This window comes from Artemia sp. Qi Xiang Cuo, chromosome 16 (genome assembly GCF_049724085.1).
Source record: "Artemia sp. Qi Xiang Cuo chromosome 16, ASM4972408v1, whole genome shotgun sequence".
Taxonomy (NCBI): domain Eukaryota; kingdom Metazoa; phylum Arthropoda; class Branchiopoda; order Anostraca; family Artemiidae; genus Artemia; species Artemia sp. Qi Xiang Cuo.
In genome coordinates this window covers 40,454,610-40,473,828 of record NC_142809.1, presented here as the reverse complement: position 1 = coordinate 40,473,828, position 19,219 = coordinate 40,454,610, and the positions used below count along the sequence as shown (strand labels likewise).

Below are 19,219 nucleotides of genomic sequence, written 5' to 3'. Positions count from 1 at the left end.
ATAAATCCACATCCTTGAGCATATCAATTTGATGCCAATAATATTTACCAACACCTCGTATAAATCAAATGGTCAGACATTCATTGGAAACCTTTTTGGGGACAAGGACTCACACGTGGTATAGTATGTAAATCACCCATGAATTCGATGATTCAATAGTCTTAAATGATAACTTTTATTTTACTTCAAACTTTTTTTTAGACGTGCTCCTTCACGTCTCTTCAAAACATCAAGCAGTTGTAGGAGTGCTCTCAAGCTGCCAGATACATCTGAAGCGAGTGCGGTAAACAGTGTCATTAAAATGACTACTGCAAACTTGGAATAACTCGAGATACGACTTTCTTACTTAGAATATAAGTATTGCATGTCTGAGTTTGATAAATTGAGTCATTAAACAAATAAATCAAATAATGTATTTACAAAAGACACAGTTACCAAGGGAATGACATTCAAAACAAAAGGATTCTCCCGTGACAGCTTCTTCTGGGATTGCTTCAGACAACGCTCGACTGTCAAAGGACAAATGAATAATAGATATTGATATTTCCAAAAATTTTTTTATCAAAGCAGTATGCTACAGTTATGTAAGGCAATTTGCTGCTAATTTCTAAAAGCCATACTAAAAATTTAGTGAAATCATGTGAAGCGAAGGATTGAGCAACAGGAGTGGTCAATTTAATTACACCTCCCTCAAACTACTACAGTGATCATTGTTGCTAGGGTAAACCTTTTTCTGATAAGCTTGCTCTCTGACATTTTAAAAAGAATAGTAGAGTCGAGCGAATGAATTTTTCAGGGATCAGTTTAAACCTCCAGTCCTGAAAACACTTGGAAGTTCTATTCAAGTAGCTCAACTCATCTAAATTATTAAGATAGAAAGGACATTAAAAATGAAATCTGATTCTTTGAATTGCTTACATTGAAATTTCAACAACCATACACGTCTTAAAAAATTAGGAAAATTCAGCAACTCAATTTTTGATACAAAAGATGCTCAAAGCAGGCATGCAGTTTTAATACTTCGCAGGCGGCAATTTTAAAAAAGCAGCATGTGTGAGAAATCAGCAGAAAATAAGCGACAAAAAAAATACCATCATGTAGATCTAGAAAATGTAACTTTCCTGACTGCGGTAGCAAAACACAGACACTGCCATTAATTGGCAGTAAACTGGGTTAAAAAACAACAAAAAACAGTGACTCAATGGTTAAAACTATGCAAGAATATAGGAAACGGTTGTACCGGCCGATTAATTATTTATACTTGACTCTTATGATGCACGTAAATTGGACTCTACAACCATTTGGGTTGGACTTTTTGTATAAACAGGAAATGTTTCAGCTTGTTTCTTCCTTCACAAGTCAGTGTTGCAATAAAGGAGATATTTATACAATGCGAAAGATCTTAATAATTGTATAACAACTAAAAGATAAATCGTAGAAACCCCCAGTTTTCAGGAATGAATAGACCCAAGATGAGTAAGGGGGCAAAAAACTTTATTTTTATGTCCTTGGGACTTCAAGATAGTTTGTCATGAGAGCGACTGCTTGCAATAATACCAAAAATCTAATGCAGTAGCCAAGCATTAGACCTTCATAAAGTTTAATCCGGATTTACTCCTAGATGAAAATCTTCCCTGTCCGAACGGCCATACCAGATGGGAAGTGGTAGGGATTATAAAACTCATAAAAATCAATAAGACAGCATTAATAGAAATAGAATTAAATACTAAAATAAGTGTTTTTTTTTATTATAAGAATGAAAAGCAAAACGATCACTATCCAAGCTATCTTAAAAAACATTGACCTTCTTCTTGTATTAATTAACATGAAATAATCTCATCACCAAAATCTGGTTCGGACCCTGCAGCGGGTGGCTGCAGCTGAGTTCGAACTCCGTGTCCCGTATTACCCAATGTACCATAGAAATTTCTCTACCCCAACAGTGATTAAATTGAAATTTGTCTATCCCGACATTGCTTAAATAAAAAAAAAATATTTTAGTTCTAAGCTGTAGGTATATTTTTAAGGAAATTTGTAACCTGGACGATTTCCGAATGTGTTAATGAACATGAGAAATTAGCAATCAATCAATCTCAGGGTAATCTGAAAGTCATAGTTATTCTCTCTTTAGTTTAAATAAAACAGTTTAACAAAAACAAATACAGATATGGATTTAACCCATGTTTTGTTAGTGATGGACAACCTACAGTCCGTGGGTCGCGTGCGATTTTCTAAAAATTCATTTCGACATCCAATCTTACCTTACATGAGAAAAGGACGTAGACAAATAACTGAGAATTTAAAAAAAATATCAAGGACCTTTTCTTTAAAATTAAGTTTTCTTTTGATTAAGTAGAATGAAGAAAATAGAGAAATTAGAAGCTATGTATGACTTCCAAAAAGGGGAGTGACCCGATACCTTCCGTCCTTTCAGAAAAAAAAATATCCATAAAAGAAAAATTTATAACAAATATGACGCCATGAACAAAAAAATATCCATCTCAACTGACACTCTTTAACACGAGTTGTAATTAAAAGTAAACAAATTAAATACATAATAGTTTCTGTTTTGGAGATAAGCAAATATGCAGGGTTGCCTGGAACCCGGACAAACATTTCGCACAACATTGTGTGTTTTTACGAGCCGAACAAACATTTCGGGGGGGGGGGGGTCAAATTACCTAGCCCCCCTGGATACGGCGTTGCCTGGAACAAAACTGCTGCAGACACCCTTGAGGTTGGCCCTTCCTGGGTTGCATCAAAAATACAGAAAAGCCGACATTTCTAATGTCACATTGAAATTTACGTCTGGAGCTTGCTTTTGCATAAGCATCTTCAGATTCCAATGAGTGTTTTGCAAGCTAATTGAGCAAAGCATTACATGAATAACAACTTTTATTATCTTACCTCCTTAAGTTCTTTGATCTTAAAGCCTCCTTTGCCAATAACGGCACCAACGTGCGATTGATGAACTAGCAGACGGATGTCAGCCTCACCCGGCTTGCAGTTGAAATCGTCCTTCCGTTGACCACCACGAGTATCATTTGCACGATGCTAAAATCGTCGAAAGTTACTTACCCAGTTTATATATATATATATATATATATATATATATATATATATATATATATATATATATATATATATATATATATATATATATATATGTATATATATATATATGTATATATATATATATGTATATATATGTGTATATATATGTATATATATGTATATATATGTGTATATATATGTATATATATATATATATATATATATATATATATATATATATATATACTGGGTAAATGGGAAAAAACTAAGACAATTTAGGAAAAATAAATGACAAATTAATTCAGAACAAAGATAAAAGGCGTTTAATACGCTTTTTATGCTTTATATTGAACAGGAGTAATTCAATTTTTGATCCGGATATTTTGTTCTATTTTTAAAATTTTGATTCCACTTTTATTTTATTTTTTAAGTTCTTTGATGCTTTTTTTCCAAGTTCTTAATTTGTTCCAAGTCCACGACGCTTTCCGGGTTTTGCTCATCTTGAAGCCGTTTTGTTGTTTATTTTGAGTTAAGAGTCTGTAGAGTTATAGTCATTTTGTTGTTTATTATTTTTAGCTAGAGTCTAAAGATTTATGGTACATTTTTATTTTTGAATCTCATTGGCTTAATGCCCGAACCAAACTAACACCAATCCCGAAAGCCCAAGATTGACGAATAATCAGTATTCTTCGTTGATTGTTATGTCCCAACTTAGTTCCCTACTCTGTCGAGTTTTCTCTCTGTCGGGAATTTAATATGTTGTGTAAATATGGTATTAATAGTAAAACCTTGAACCTTGAACCCACATCTACTACAGAGGCAAAAATATAAAGTAACAAGCGCCTGACTTGTAAAGTCTATCAGTGCTGATTTATTCCCCTGCTAACAGTATAAATTAATATTTTCCCAATTTTTCTCTTATCCCTCTTAAAAATCCAATCCCTCTTTAAAATTTCCCAATTTTTTGTTTTAGTTATTGCTTTTTCTTTTTAATATATGTTTATTTTTGTCAGATCTCAACAATCATGTTCCGGCTGACGCCTCGGCCAGTAGATACGGAGAGGTAATGTCGAGTTTGGTAAAATTACGATTAAAAGCAAGTGATTCTTCTTTTCTTTTAGGATTATTTTGACTTCCTTTTATTTCTAAAAAGCAAGAGATACTTACCTACAAACAATGGGGAGAGGGGGTCTAAATGACTAGTCCACATAGCTGCCCGGGGATATTCGAAGAATGGTATCCTAAATATCTTGACAAAATTCTTATCCTTAAATTTAGACTCTGTTCACATATTATTGCACAAATAAGTTCCTAATATGCAGAACTAAACAACACATCAAATCTTATAAAGAATTAAATAAAAAAAAACAAGTTTTTTAAACTGAAAGTAAGGAGCGACATTAAAACTTAAAACGAACAGAAATTATTCCGTATATGAAAGGGGCTGTCCCCTCCTCAACGCCTCGCTCTTTACGCTAAAGTTTTTTATTGTTTTAAGAAATAAAGTTTTGAGACAGAGTCAAACTTTAGCTTTAAGAGCGAGACGTTGAGGAGGGGACAGCCCCTTTCATATACGGAATAATTTCTGTTCGTTTTAAGTTTTAATGTCGCTCCTTACTTTAAGTTTAAAAAACTTGCTTTTTTTATTTAATTTCTGATCGTTTTTTATTTAATGAAGCTTTTATTTGTATAAAAATTTTAATTTTCTTTTGCTAAATTGATGTCTTTACAAATTAACTTACGTAACTAACTTCTATATTCGTATATTTTTCTTCTGGCAAAAAATACAAAGTTGCAGATTTTTGCAGATATGAGCTTGAAACCTATGTAATAGGGTTTTCTGATACGCTGAATCTGACGGTGTGATTTTCATTAAAATTCTTTCACTTGTAGGGGATGTTTCCCCCTCTTTAAAAAATCGAGTAAATTTTCTCAGGCTCGTAGCCTTTGATGAGTAATACTAAACTTAATAAAATTTATATATTTAGGATCAGCATTATAAACACATTCTTTTGATACATTTATTGACATCAAAATTTCGTTTTTAAAAGTTTCGATTACTATTGAGCCGTATCGCTTGTTTTTTTATTGTTTTTTTTATTACGTATATGTTATTACTTATATGAAGGGGTTCTCCCCTTAGTCAATACCACGCTCTTTACGTTAAAAGTTAAAAAAATTTTGATTCAGAAACCCCTGAATCACAAAGGCCGTTTAATTAGAATAGATAGCTCTTTTGAAAGCACTAAAAAAAACTGTAGCGTAAAGAGCGAGGTACTGACTTGGGGGAGAACCCCCTCACATGCGTTATAATTTCTGTTCGTTTTAAGTTCTAATATTCCTTCTTACATTTCAGTTGAAAAAACTTGTTTTTTTTTTATTTAATTTCTGATCGTTTCTTAAATAATGCTTGGAAATCCGGCGCCCCCTTCATAGAAATGTACCTTACCCCAAAGAAACATCCTCCACGAAATTCTTCTCCAGAGTAACCCCCTCCTCTAGCCCCCCCCCCCCTCCAGAAAAAAATCCTTCCTGAAAATGGTTGTATACTTCCCAATAACCAATAAATAATGCTGGCAAGTCCGGCGCCCCCTTCATGTCAATTTCCCTTCCCCCATGAAAACTTCCTTCATTAACAAATCCTCCATCATATCCCCCGGCCCACCCTTCCCTCCCCCTACAAGAAAAAAAACCTCCTGAAAACTTCTGTATACTTCACAATAACCAATACTATCTGTTAACATTGGGTAAAGTTCATAACTTTTAGCCCTCCCTCTGGGAACTTCGGGGGATTAAGTCATCCTAAAAGACATATTTATCATATTTTCGACCATGCTGAACAAAACGGCTATCTCAAAATTTTGATCGGGTGACTTGGAAAAAAATAAGCGTGGGAGGGGGCCTAGTTGCCCTCCATTTTTTTTGGTCACTTAAAAAGTGCACTAGAACTTTTAATTTCCGTTCCAATGAGCCCTCCCAAGATATTCTAGGACCACTGGGTCGATACGATCACCCCTGGGGGAAAAAACAAACAAACAAACAAACAAACAAACAAACAAACAAACACGCATCCGTGATCTTTCTTCTGGCAAAAAATGTAAAATTCCACATTTTTGTAGATAGGAGCTTGAAACCTCTACAGTAGGGTTCTCTGATACGCTGAATATGATGGTGTGATTTTCATTAAGGTTCAAAAACTTTTAGGGGTCTTTCCCCTTTTTTTGAAAATCAGCCAAATTTTCTCAGGCGCGTAACTTTTGATGGGTAGCACTAAACTTGATGAAAGTTATATATTTGAAATCAGCATTGAAATCTGATTCTTTTGATATATCTATTGGTATCAATAACCCGTTTTCTAGAGTTTCGGTTACCATTGAGCCGGGTCGCTCCTTACTTACAGTTCGTTACCACGAACTGTTTGATACAGGTTTTCCCGCTTCTTCATTCATTATTCCAGATTTAAACCTACCAGCAAAAGTTTGATCAGCCCAAAATAATGCATTAAAAACCCTCCATGCTCCAGTAGCTGCAAAACAGGTTTATTTGGGTCTAACTGACAATCCCTCCCCCCAGTGGCATAATTTCATCAAAATTTTGGGGAGGGGCAAAATTGGAGCCAATTTCCCCAAATCAAGTAAAAATTACAGTGAATACAGAAAAGTGAGCCATATAGTACCAAAAAGACAAAGATATACTGAAGAAAACTGACCAATTCTGTGGATGCTTGAATTATGAATGCTTATCTTAGTTTTGACAAGATTTTTGAAGAAACTAAATTTCAGCTGGGAGGGGGGAAATTGGGGTCCTGTCCCCTACCCCTCAAAAAACAAAAATGTGAGCTATATATAGATTAAAATTAAGAAACGAACAGTGTCTGTTTTGCTGTCCACTTTAGAACGACATTGAATTAGCTGCAATAGATAAAATTACGACAATTTTTTTTTTATCAAGACAGTACAGTACTTACGTCATCAATTCCTTTGAATACATCATTCACAATCGTGACCACGTTGTCTTTGTCAGCATTAACAGTAAGGAGTCTAAAAAATATGTGTTATAAAAAGACCTGCGGAATCAACTCAAATGGATGGAGAAAAGGGGATTTGGGATGGATGCATTGAATTTACAAGACAGTACGGATGTAGGACCGAATAGAGGGATGAGAAAGGACTTACTCTTTCCAAGTTTTTACCTAAACCTTCTAATATCTTTTTAGTTCAAGAACATAATACCAAGGAGAGAAAATAAAACCTACAAATATAAAGAATTTTATTGCATAAATAGTAGTTGAACTTCTAATCAAAAGTATAAAGAATTCACTCTACTACGAGCGAATGCACACGGAGTGACAAAATCATACACAAGATATCATTTAGGATAAAAAAAAAAAAAAAAAACTCCAACCCTCGATAACTCCGCCAGAGTTTTAAATTCGTACGTTTATTAATATCTGTAAAATTCGAGATTTTGGCTATTGAATTTCCGACTTCCGACTTCCGCAAATCTACAATAACATTATTCATTCGTAACTTTATTAAAGGATTGATTTTAATAAACCAAGTCTTTTTTGGCTTGATTTTACTTCATTTTTCTACTTCTATTCTACTTGATTCCACATCATATTACAGTTTAGCCTGCAGTGGTGGCTCTGCACCCGGAGCAAAATCTTGATTAGCCCCTCCCCCTATCCCAAAAAATCAGTCCAAAATTAAAAAAAAATATATAACTTATTAACAAAAATTTTTCCTTTATTTAAATCGGACTTTTCTTACTTGAGCCTCTAAAAATTATTAATTATCTCGTTCCAATTGATTGTTTATAATTCTTCGCGTTCTATGCTCATTAACGCTAAATCATTTAATCGCTTCTGGCCCATAGGCGATCTAAGGTATGTTAATATTAATTCGAGCTTACTAAACGACCCCTCATTACTGGCCACCGACAATGCAATCGTTAGTAATATTTGATAGCCAACTCTTACGTTTGCGAATACTTCTTCATCTCCATTTTTCACAATTAATTCTAACAACATTAAGATTAATTAAATTTGGTCTACTTACTTTTATTTTCAAGGAATGATGATGAAGATATGGAGAAAAATGGAAAGTCGAATCCAATTTGTTTATACTTGCTGCCAACTGCGCCCTCAATTTTATTTTAATAAAAAATACTAAAAAAATACAAAATGATAGGGGTTAATATTACTTATTTGAAATTTTGCGCCCCTAAAATTTCTAGGCCCGGGACAAGTGCTCCCTTTATCTCCCCCGCCTAAAACTGCTCTCTATTAGCCAGCAAAGGAGAATTCTGGCCCGCAAATAAGATTTAACACTTAACGGTACAGCCACAATCCGAGCAGCAAGTATATAATAATGTAATTATAGAAAATCAAAGAACAGTTACAAGATTGGAATGGAATTTCTTGCATATTACTATGATTTTAGATACATTTTAGGGTAACATTACAAGATATTAGGAAAAAATTATTCTACTTACCAGGGACAGGCTCAATTAATCAATAGTTGCAGGCGATCCTGCATTTTTTTTTTAAACTAAACCGTCACTGAATAGTAACAGATTTTCTCAGATAAAAAATAATTGCAAGGGAATCCGGCTCTTTTCCGCCCAAAACCAGTATTTACATTTTCTAAGTTTACAAGAAATTGCAGAAAAGAGATTTCTTTAATTTTTGTAACGATGAAGATTACATAATAGGTTTTTGGAAATATTTTTTCTTAGAGTCTTTACCACCAAAAATCCGTTCACACGTATATACAAGGTTCTGTCATTCTAGTATGAACAAGTTCAATCCCTAGAAGTGCTCATTCAGGACTCAGAAAGTATAGTAAATGCAAAATTCGGTGCCATTGAAATCGCCGTTGCAAGAGTATGTGAGGTGCGTCCCTACATCATGTGAACTTTTGTACAGATACTCGGTTTCGACCGAATCATGATTGACTATTTCTTGAAACTAGTTAGCCTACTACGCTGGACGAAACGAATTAACATTTAGATGATGCTGTTGTCCTAGATGGCACTTCGGTACAGGTGCTCAGGGTTGCCAACTGGACACATTTTATGTCAAAAGGATACAATGACATAAAAGAGCAAAAAATGAACACATTTTGTAAATTTATGACATAAAATAAAACCTTTCCCAACTGAATATATATTTTGGGGAAAAAAAAGTCACTTTTCACCAAAGCAGTGCTTTTTCTCTCTCTTTTGCGAATGTCGTACATAAAGGATTTCTCCAAAGTAAGAGATTTAATGTTTATATAACTTCCGTGCTTTCACACTAAGTCATTTTGTACGAATGTTTTTTTCGTTTTCTTTATATTTGATGTTAAATGGCCTTTTTGAAAGATGTTTACAAAGCGTTTTTGGTCAATAATACAACTGATAAAACATAATAACCACTAGTTTTTGAGATTTCAACACGGACACATTTTGGCTAAAAATGACACGTCATTGGATGCTAAGGGGACATCTGAAAAATATAGGTTGCCCCGTTCGCCTGCGAGTCCAGGGGACTTGTCGGTCATGCGTCAATTTTAAAACTCGGTCCTCCGCCTGAGACTTTGGCCCTCAACCCTGCTAGTGTTCAGCTTGACTTTAGTAGCTACATAATCATCGGAAAAGCGGAATTTAGACTATTAGTACATGAAAGCTTATCAAGTCTTTTGTTTAGAAGTGCAACTTCTGACATGTTTGCTACGTTTAATAGTGCACTTCTACTACTTTTAATTGAAATCTATTCAGAATTTAACTGAAAATCATTGCAATCAATCTTAAACGTTGGAAGAATAATTAAATAATTATTATATTATGTATTATAATATAGCAAACAATAATTAAATTATGTTTGCTTGAAAATGGAGTTTGACCACTGAATTGACCTATTGAATTTGCTCCTCAATAACGCATCCCCGTTACTTACACTGTTTATCCATTTGTTCATTTTAATAGTGGTAAGCCTTGGGTTGTCGCATGTTGTCAACTATCAACGACTGTTGACCGTTTGCAGCTCTGGAACAAATAGAGCTAGCAAAAGGTAACTATTCGCAGAAATTACCTTGAAGGATCAAACCCCAAAACAGAGCACGGGGATAACACGAAGCCGTCATAGAATTGGTCAAAAGGAAACCCGGGGAAACAATATGTCCGAAAAATTTAAAATCTTTTATCGAAACAGAAAAAGGCATTGGAACAAATAGAGCTAACATAGCCTATGAACTCACCTTGAAACTAAGAACGCACATTACCTTGAATACATAAATAACATACCTGCGCAAAGAGAGCAAGGGGATAAGCTGACTTCCTCATAAGTTTGGTCCAAGAACCCCCTAGGGAACTTGAAAAATCGGGGCCAAAAAATTCAAAATCCACAATTGAAATAGAAAAAGGCTTTGGAACAAATAAAACTAACAAGAGACTACTAGCTGGCCATACACTTTACCTTAAAAGCATAAAATACCTGCACACACAGAGGAAGGGGGTGAGGTCACCTCCAGGTTAGGTTTCCACCCCCCTGTTAAAATATCCATTTTAAAGTTTCAATATTAGTACTTCCGATTACATTTACATCTCTCAGTTTTAACGGGAAAATGGCCTTTTTAGAGTGCACTTCTAACATTTTTACATTATTCCAAACGACCTTAATTCGAATGCTTAGTTCGACGATCGTTTTTATGACCGTTTTAAAGTGTATACAAATTCGACCTTTGTTTGAAGTTTCGATTCTAAATTACAAACAACAAAGACAAGGCATGTGATCAGTAAAAAATTAATGCCTTTTATGAGGGAAATGAAAATAATTAAAAGGAAGCAGATGCTTGGATAAAAGAATAGCAACTTTTAAAAAAGACAAAGGAAGGTGGTAAAAACTAAAGTTACAGAACTGAAAAACTTCGAAAAAACTATGCGATTTCATTTAAATCACACGAACAATTTTGAAACTAGAATCAATGGCACTTGTGCAGGAGAAAAAAAGAGCAAACAATCAAAATTACAAAAAAATGTGCAAAATAACACAACTTTGGGATACTTATATTACGTTTTTTCTTAAAATTAACCGGCAGTAAAAACAAAAATAGTTTTACTAAATATATCTAAAGATAAATCTGGGAAATTTTCGAGGGATTTCTTGGAAGGCAGCTAAAACGGATAATTTCAACAGTGTGGCTTTATGCTTCAATGAGTTTATATTACTAATGCTTAGAGAGTTACCCATATGAGTGTGTATAAGTACATGAAACCGTTATCTTTAAATTTTAAACGACTGATTAAAACAAAATTTTACATGAGATAGCAAAAAGGGAAACGTAATTAATAATAGAAAATTGAAATAAAATAACAACTCTTGTTCCTGTCTATATTAGGTCGTAAGAACAAACCCAGACTAAATAAAGACTTTGCACTGATTGGAACACCCCAAACACTTTTTTAAGCTTTTTTAGTCAAGTCTGTTTTCAGTCAAACTCTTTTTGAGTTCCACTCAAATCGTGCGAATTACATCTTTTAATTGAGCAAGGGAACCCATCATATTTTTTGTACACTCCACATATTTTCCACTATACAAAACGTAAATAAATCCAGTATATGAAACCAAAAATTGAAGTATTCAAGTCACCAGAAAATACTTCTTTGAAATAGTTCCCGCTATAAACGCAAAAAACTTGTTTATTTTGGCCAAAAATAGTATTAGAGGATATCTAACCTTGCTGATTACAAATCCCAGGCTAATATGCCACACATGTGTCCAAAATCAAAAAACATTGATTATATATTTCACAAATGGTGGCTATCTCAAATCTTTTTGAAATCACACTCATTCAATACTTTAAAACTACATATTTGGAGGACACTAAGCAGGACATGTGGGCACGTGTCTTATAATTGATTATTACAGAATTTTATTTCTATATTTCCTTATGTTTTCGAGTTTAAGCCTCATTTTTTTTAATATCAATAATTTTTTTTGTAAAATGTAAAAAACGATTGCATCAGAAAAATACAGATAATAGGATCAAATCTAAATTTGTCTAGTCATATGAAGAGACTCGAAACTATAAACTCGCTACTGTTATTATAAAGGTTTACTACCCCTGCTTTGAAACAACTCTATATAAATGAAAAAAGAAGGGCTTTGAAATAACTAACGGCTTCAAATACAAACCAAATACCAGGGGAGAATCAAATAACTCCCAAAGGCATGATAAAACTACAATATCAGCAACTGCAGTTAAAATAAAACGAGAAAAAAAGAACAAGGAATACAGGGGAGGGTTACCGTTCAGGACCGGAGCAATCAGGGACAGTGACATTTGCATTGTACTGTGTCGGTCAATAAAAGGAGCATCATCGGGAGTCAAATTTTTTGCCATGTGCGAGAGACGATAGGAATTCATCAATAATGGGAGAGGAACACCATGGGAGTCGGTGAGGGAACGGAAAAAGAAGAAAATAATCTAAGTTAATATCCACTCAATTAAATAAACAAATAACCTAATAAAAAAAAAATCTGAAAGTGACATATAACAGGACACAATAAATCTTTCGCGTGAAAATTAAAATCACGTGAATGTCCTTAGCAAGCCAAGGACATCATTAGTAGCTTTTAGCCCTGAGGAAAAACAAGTCCAAAGAAAAAGAAACCCTGATAACTTTTTTAAATCTATTGGAATTAAATTACACAACACACATGAACCAGAGATAGGTGAAGTAGACAATTCTAATAATTTTATCAACATTAGAACTGATTGGATATTTTAAAGTAACTGAAAATCTTTCGTGAGAGATTTTTCATTAGTTCGAAACTCTCACACAAAGAAATTCCCTTCTTTAATTCACTTCTGCTGGGAAGTTCTGTGGATGCGTCTCTTTTGCCATTTTTTGCTCTTATTACAATTTTGGGGTCTTGTCTTGATGCCCCTACCCCTAATAGATAGAATCTATTTGCCATGAAAAAATTACCATTTTCTTAATACATAGGAATTCCTAGAATGCCAGCCAGGAACTATCTCTGGTACTATCCGATCTTTTCCTGGAACGTTATTGTGTCAAGTTACGATATATAGTGAAAGTTTTCGTCGATTTAGTACAGTTAGTTTCTCTTTTTGAGTTCATTTTCATATTGCTTTATATTGACTTTAACGCAATATGGGAGCAGAGATTTACATTACAAAGCCACACGTTCTTTTACTTTTCTACTTTGTCCACAATTTTTTTTTACAACAATCCAAATAGATAAGTATCTTTCTTAAATTTAGCACAGTTGTTGTCCAAATATGGTTATGTCATTATAGGGGGCGAGGAAAGAGGAGGAGGACATATCTAGTTTGAGGAACCCTATCTTTCAAAACGGTTGCGTTAACTCAAAAGGCGTTAGGTAGTATTCTTTTGGAAACTGAATTTAATACCCTAAAGACTGAAAACAATACTATAATTACTGAACTTAAGGTAAAGCATAATAGCTTAAAAACAAAATTAGGGAGGTTGGTTTACTACAAGTATATCTGAAGATGTTTTTCCTAATAAAAAGAAACTCTTGGATGGGTGGGCAAAAACTATGACAGAAAAAGTATATTTCTAAATAAGTGGCAGGAGTCTCGATTCAGTTTTCTGAGTCCGCCTATAACGATAATAAGTAACATGATTGTCTGTAAGCGTCTTTTATAAAGTTATGAAAAGCAGCAAAACTTAGCTTAGAGTATCAATCTAGTGGGGTCCCATTGCGTGGGCTTTTTTCAATAACTACATATTAATTATGAACAGTAGGGTTCTTCTGTTGTTCATCTTTAGTAAGTTCACATCACCTCGATTTAAGGTATGTTTGATACTTTACCTTGAACATACATACATACCTTAACATACCTTAAAACATATTTAAGGTATGTATTTTTACTATGCAAAACAAACAAGTAGATATGTGATCTTGCTCTACTAATGAAGACACCTTCAAAAGATTGAGCATGATACCCCTAGGTAGGAACATCTGTCGTTTCGAGATTTCCGTCTTAAAATTTCCTACGTTATCCATATTTGGATAATTCTCTCATGTTTGGAATTTTTAGAAGCTGTCCCGCCCCCGCCCCCTCCAAACTTAATCCTGCGGTTGTACCTGTTCTAGTTTAAAGAATAATCTCTCATCAAAAGAATTCTAACATATATAATAGCATATATAAAATTTGTTTTTGATTGTCGGGTGATAGGAGGATCTCCGTTTCGTGGGGACTGTCGGTGAGTTTATCTCTTGTTCCTTATAGATCTAATATTTAGGCGTTGTTTAGTATGAATATTCCCAGTTTAACATTATTTATTTATTGTAAGGCGCTTACTAAATAACGGGCCATTGAGCTTTTGGGGATATTAGTTTTGTTATTGCTATTTCATGGAAATAAATAGAACTTCAACAATCATATTTCCCTACTTCATAAATCCCTGGTTCATTTCTAGCCTATCAAATAAATTGACCTATATAAATGTTTGACAACCACAGAAAACTCAAGATTACCTAGTCACCGATTATAATTATTCACTAAGCAAAACAAGATCCCCTATTTAATCGACTACTATCATGGTTTTCATATTTCTTTTAAGGGATTTCGCTATAAACTTTTCATATAAGGCAACCCAATTAGTTGTTAAGAAATTGAAAAACATTTATTATCTGAAAGCAATTTTAGATATCCGATTTGTCAATATAGAATATTTCAAATTAACTAAATGAATTATGCAGATCCAAACAAAAAATGTGCGTCAGATATAAACCCAACAATAAGGAAGGAAAGCGATATAGTCATTAACTGGATATACTATGATACCCTCAGAAAATCCTCATAAAGTTTTTAATGGTAAACTAAACTGAGTCAGAATAGAACAAGTCAATATAAAATTAGGTTGTTAAAAATGGACTTACATCATTCCTGAGACGATTAATGTTATGACCTGCTTTGCCAATGATTGATCCAGCAGCCTGAAATACGAGGAAATACAGAAAAAAAAACGAAAAATTGTAACGATTAAATGCAAATAACAAAACAAAATCGACACAAACTGAAATATATATATATATATATATATATATATATATATATATATATATATATATATATATATATATATATATATATATATATATATATATATAGACGCAGCAGACAGCCTTTGCGTACATAATAGAAACATTCCGATCGTATCTTTAAAAATGTGATTTCTAGAAAGTCGTCGTCATATTTTGAACATTCTTACGTTTTTGATGGCGGTGTACAACTTTGCTCTCGTGTATACCGGATATCTTTAAATTTAGAGAAATCCCGGGAGAAGAATTTTATTATAAATACACAAAAATAAAATTTCACTCTCAAGCGACGACTCTTAGTAAGAAGAGGACTCAAGAACGTGTACCATAACCGCAAACAGGAGAAAACAAAACTAAATAACAATGACGTAAAATAAGACTTTTTTGGCGCCTTTCTCCAAAAACCGAAAACTCGTGGGCACCAATAATATATGATTTTTATAGTAGCCTTTCCTTTAAAATTTTAGATCTATTCCAAACCCTGTTCTTTTTGTGTCCATGACAAAAAATAAATAAATAAGAACGCATAATGTTTTAATCTATTTGATGATTCTGATTTAACCCTCAAACAAAGGCAGGTCTAGAGGGCAGAGTAGGTCAGCCCTAATGATTTGATCTACCCATAATTATTTTGAAAGACTAAATTTTGAAGAAATTGCCGCCCTTCTCCAATTAATCGACTAGATGTTTGAGGTTAAATTCTATTTTTGAACCAAGATTTATCATTTGGCAGGCTAATAAATACATTGCTTACTCTAAACCAAACAGCAATGATACACCTCACAGTTTCACTCAAGAAGCAGCCCAAGAAAGAAGAAAAGGAATTAAGATGTTTTTGCGAGTAGAACAAAACAAACAAAACTATTGTTTTCTGGCTCACAACTCTTTTGTCTAATAAGTAAACAATGAAAAAACTGACTTTAAAAAAATGTATAACTCCCAATAATTTTTGTTGATGTTATTAGTTTAAAAAATGTGGGAAAAAACGAAGAAGGCTTTCCGAGAGAGATCTGACTTTCTGACTCAGTCTATCCACCGACATCAGGGCGGCACTAGAAACCAGAAATTAGGAAAGAGATAAATATAATAAAAAAAAGAAAAAACCCGTTGCTGGTTCTCAGAATACACTAAAGGTAGATAATAAATTTTCCCCAAACATCTACTCTCAAAGACTAAAAAGTTTTTACGTCCTCTAATACAAAAAATTTGTCTTATTTAAGATTTGAACCAAACCAACCATGGCCAAAGGCAGGTAATCTTACAGCTGCGATATTAACCCTTGTATAATAGCTATTGTTTATTATTGCACTGTCATCAGAACCCTGCGAACCCTCACCCAGGTACCCTGGGCAAGGGTTCGAATCCTAGCGTATCCAAATTATTTGGTTTGGAACGGGGGTCAGTGGTGTGACTCTGTAAACTCGGCCAGAGTCGACTCAGCTCTAACTGGGTACCTGGGGAAATCTGGGGAAAGTAAGCAGGAAGGGTGTGCGAAAGCACAGGATGGCTGGCCCCCATCCCCCCATTACACTTCCTGGTTGAAGGGCCTTGAGAAAGAGATCAGCACCGCCGATTGGACTTTAAGGGTCTAGTGCCGTATCCTTCTTCACCTTCTATCATCGGAAGCGCATACTTAGATAAAACGTGGAATTGATTGAACATTTCGAAGTGATCGAAAAAAGGCTCACAAAAATTTATGAGCCACAAATAAAAATGACAAAAGAACAAAGAAGTCGGTGAATTGAAAAAACAAGTTAATAATAATAAAAAAAAGAGTTAATAAAATAACTGAACACATTTTTAAAAGCAAATTACCTTGTTAGGGATAACAATACGTGCTTCTGTATCTCCAACTAAACGCGATTTCTTTTGAGCATTTTCTGCACGCTCAGCGTTTGTTCGCTTTAGACCTGCAATTAAACAAAGCGTCAATTAAAACCAAAAAAAACTATATTTAGACATAGGTACACGAAAGAAGATTATAAAACACTTCTCATTGTAAGTTTAAATCAAAATAAAACATGGATCTCAACTATAGACACTGAAGAAAACACAAAGATGTCACTCTAAAGTTCTAAAAAACATTATTTTTGTTGCTATGACGCTACCTTCCTGGTGCTATTTTTTAAGAGTCCTTAGATGCTACCAAACATGAAAAAGCGACAAACAAGATTTGTTTTACAGTATTTTGGGGAACGTCCGTCGAACTCAATTTCTATAGTAACTGAACATCAAAAATATACACAAGTGATAACGAAAAAAACGAACAAAAGTAAACATAAGAGAATAATATTTGAACAAGAAATACACATAATTGGTAACAAAAGGGATACAACAAAGAAACAAAGATACTAAGCAAAACAAAAGAGAGAGTCAAGACTAGAGGTTCCCAACCGGTTTCGGACCATGCCCCACCTAGGCATTTCTAAAATCTTATGTGTATTCACCTGAAAGAATCTTATAAGGCCATATACTGGGTATCTTCTTTTGAGTCGTCCACTAGGCATATTTTCTACTAATGACGTTTTATTGTCTGTATGCAAGACCTTTTATACAATGCATGACGCCATTGCTAAACCATCATGTATCTTTTTTGTTTTTTTAAATACATACGAATGTGACGTTTTTCACAAAAAAAGTTTTTTTTGTTAATTAAGGGTCTAGAGATTAGTCAGCCCAAGGGTGTAGGTCCTGCACATGACTCACAAAACTATTGCCATGGCCTAGTTCCCACGTTGGGAATCACGGCTGTAGGCCGTTACTATCTAAGCCTTTTTAAGTTAAGAAAAAAAAAAAAAAACTGAACACACCATGGAATACTCAGTACGGAAACAAGGGTTTCGACTCCCACACAAAACAAACGGTTTCACATTACTAAATGTGCATCCTGAGCTTTCATAAGTTTATTAACTCGTTTTTATTAAATTACATATATAAATAATTTCTTTTGTAGCAAACATTAAATATATCAAGGACACAAATAATATCTGAAATAGATGATAAAGGTTATTTTTCTTAAAAAAAAATTGTTCTAATACATTTCTCTTGTTAAAAATAGATTCATTGTCAGAAGTGACTTAGACTCCAAGATAGATTAAAGAACTTTTTTTAGCCCACTCTAGCGGAGCCAAACATACCCCTAGGATATATACAAAGGTATGCTGATTTGGCGGGTTTATCATTATTTGTGCTCTTATTTCTTATTAACAGTTGGTTTCTCAATACAATATAAAGCCAATTTGAAATAAAAACATAAAATTTTGTATAGAGCCCATGGCTATATCTGACCACATTAGGGGGAGGGGGGCTTTTATGCAATTGCGATGACTATGTTTGGGAAGAACATTTAATGGGGAATTTAGTAGTATATTTCTTATATATTATTTACACGGGAGTTATGTGCCCAGTATTATTTTTTAATTTACACGGGAGTTATGTGCCTGATAGTGTCTGTCTAGGTGATAGTGAGGTGGCACCCACCACTGTGCTTTACATATTTAGGTCTCCCGATTGGGTCTTCGATTAAAAACGACACGAAAGCTTTTGCTTCGGAATGCTGAACGCAAACTTAGAACTGATTATGCTAGCGGTATTACATCGCAGCTTAATCTGGAACGGAAAGCCCTTTTGCAATCTATAATAGGGTGGCTCTCCCACATATTTTATATTTGCCCCATTTTGGGACATTTTTACTGAGTCTGATAGGCGAGTGTTGCGAAAGTGCCATTTTAAGCATGCGAAGTTTTTGCTTCAGGCCCCTCGGTGATTCAAGAACAGTTAAATCTTAACCGTTTTGATGTAGTGTAACCAGTTCAGGCCGGGGATTAGCAGTTTCAGAAATTAAGTAACCAGTCCTCTTCTCACCCGTGGAAGGGTGTACTATTTTAAAATTTGGTATTATTAGTAATTTATGTATATCTTTACGACATGTTTGTTTTGTCTTCCTTTCTTTTATTGTACTCCATCGTTTTTTTTTGTATTGATGGGTAATAAAGATCATTCATTCATTCACAAGTAACCCTGACAAAAAGAAAAAAAAAAAATTAATCAAAGGAAACACTGCCCTTCTACAGATGAGTTACA

General features: G+C 34.0%; 1 protein-coding gene across 1 annotated transcript in view; it reads right to left on the bottom strand.

The window, feature by feature from the left end:
* LOC148942902 (heterogeneous nuclear ribonucleoprotein K-like) overlaps positions 1 to 19,219 on the bottom strand; it is a 72,909-nt gene that overhangs the window by 21,172 nt on the left and 32,518 nt on the right. The window contains exons 4-8 of the mRNA XM_089102752.1: positions 16,952 to 17,046; positions 14,975 to 15,031; positions 12,347 to 12,390; positions 7,022 to 7,094; positions 2,908 to 3,054 (exon numbers count right to left, since the gene is read on the bottom strand). Coding sequence (XP_088958878.1) covers positions 2,908 to 3,054; positions 7,022 to 7,094; positions 12,347 to 12,390; positions 14,975 to 15,031; positions 16,952 to 17,046 — 416 coding nt within the window. The remainder of the gene's footprint in view (positions 1 to 2,907; positions 3,055 to 7,021; positions 7,095 to 12,346; positions 12,391 to 14,974; positions 15,032 to 16,951; positions 17,047 to 19,219) is intronic.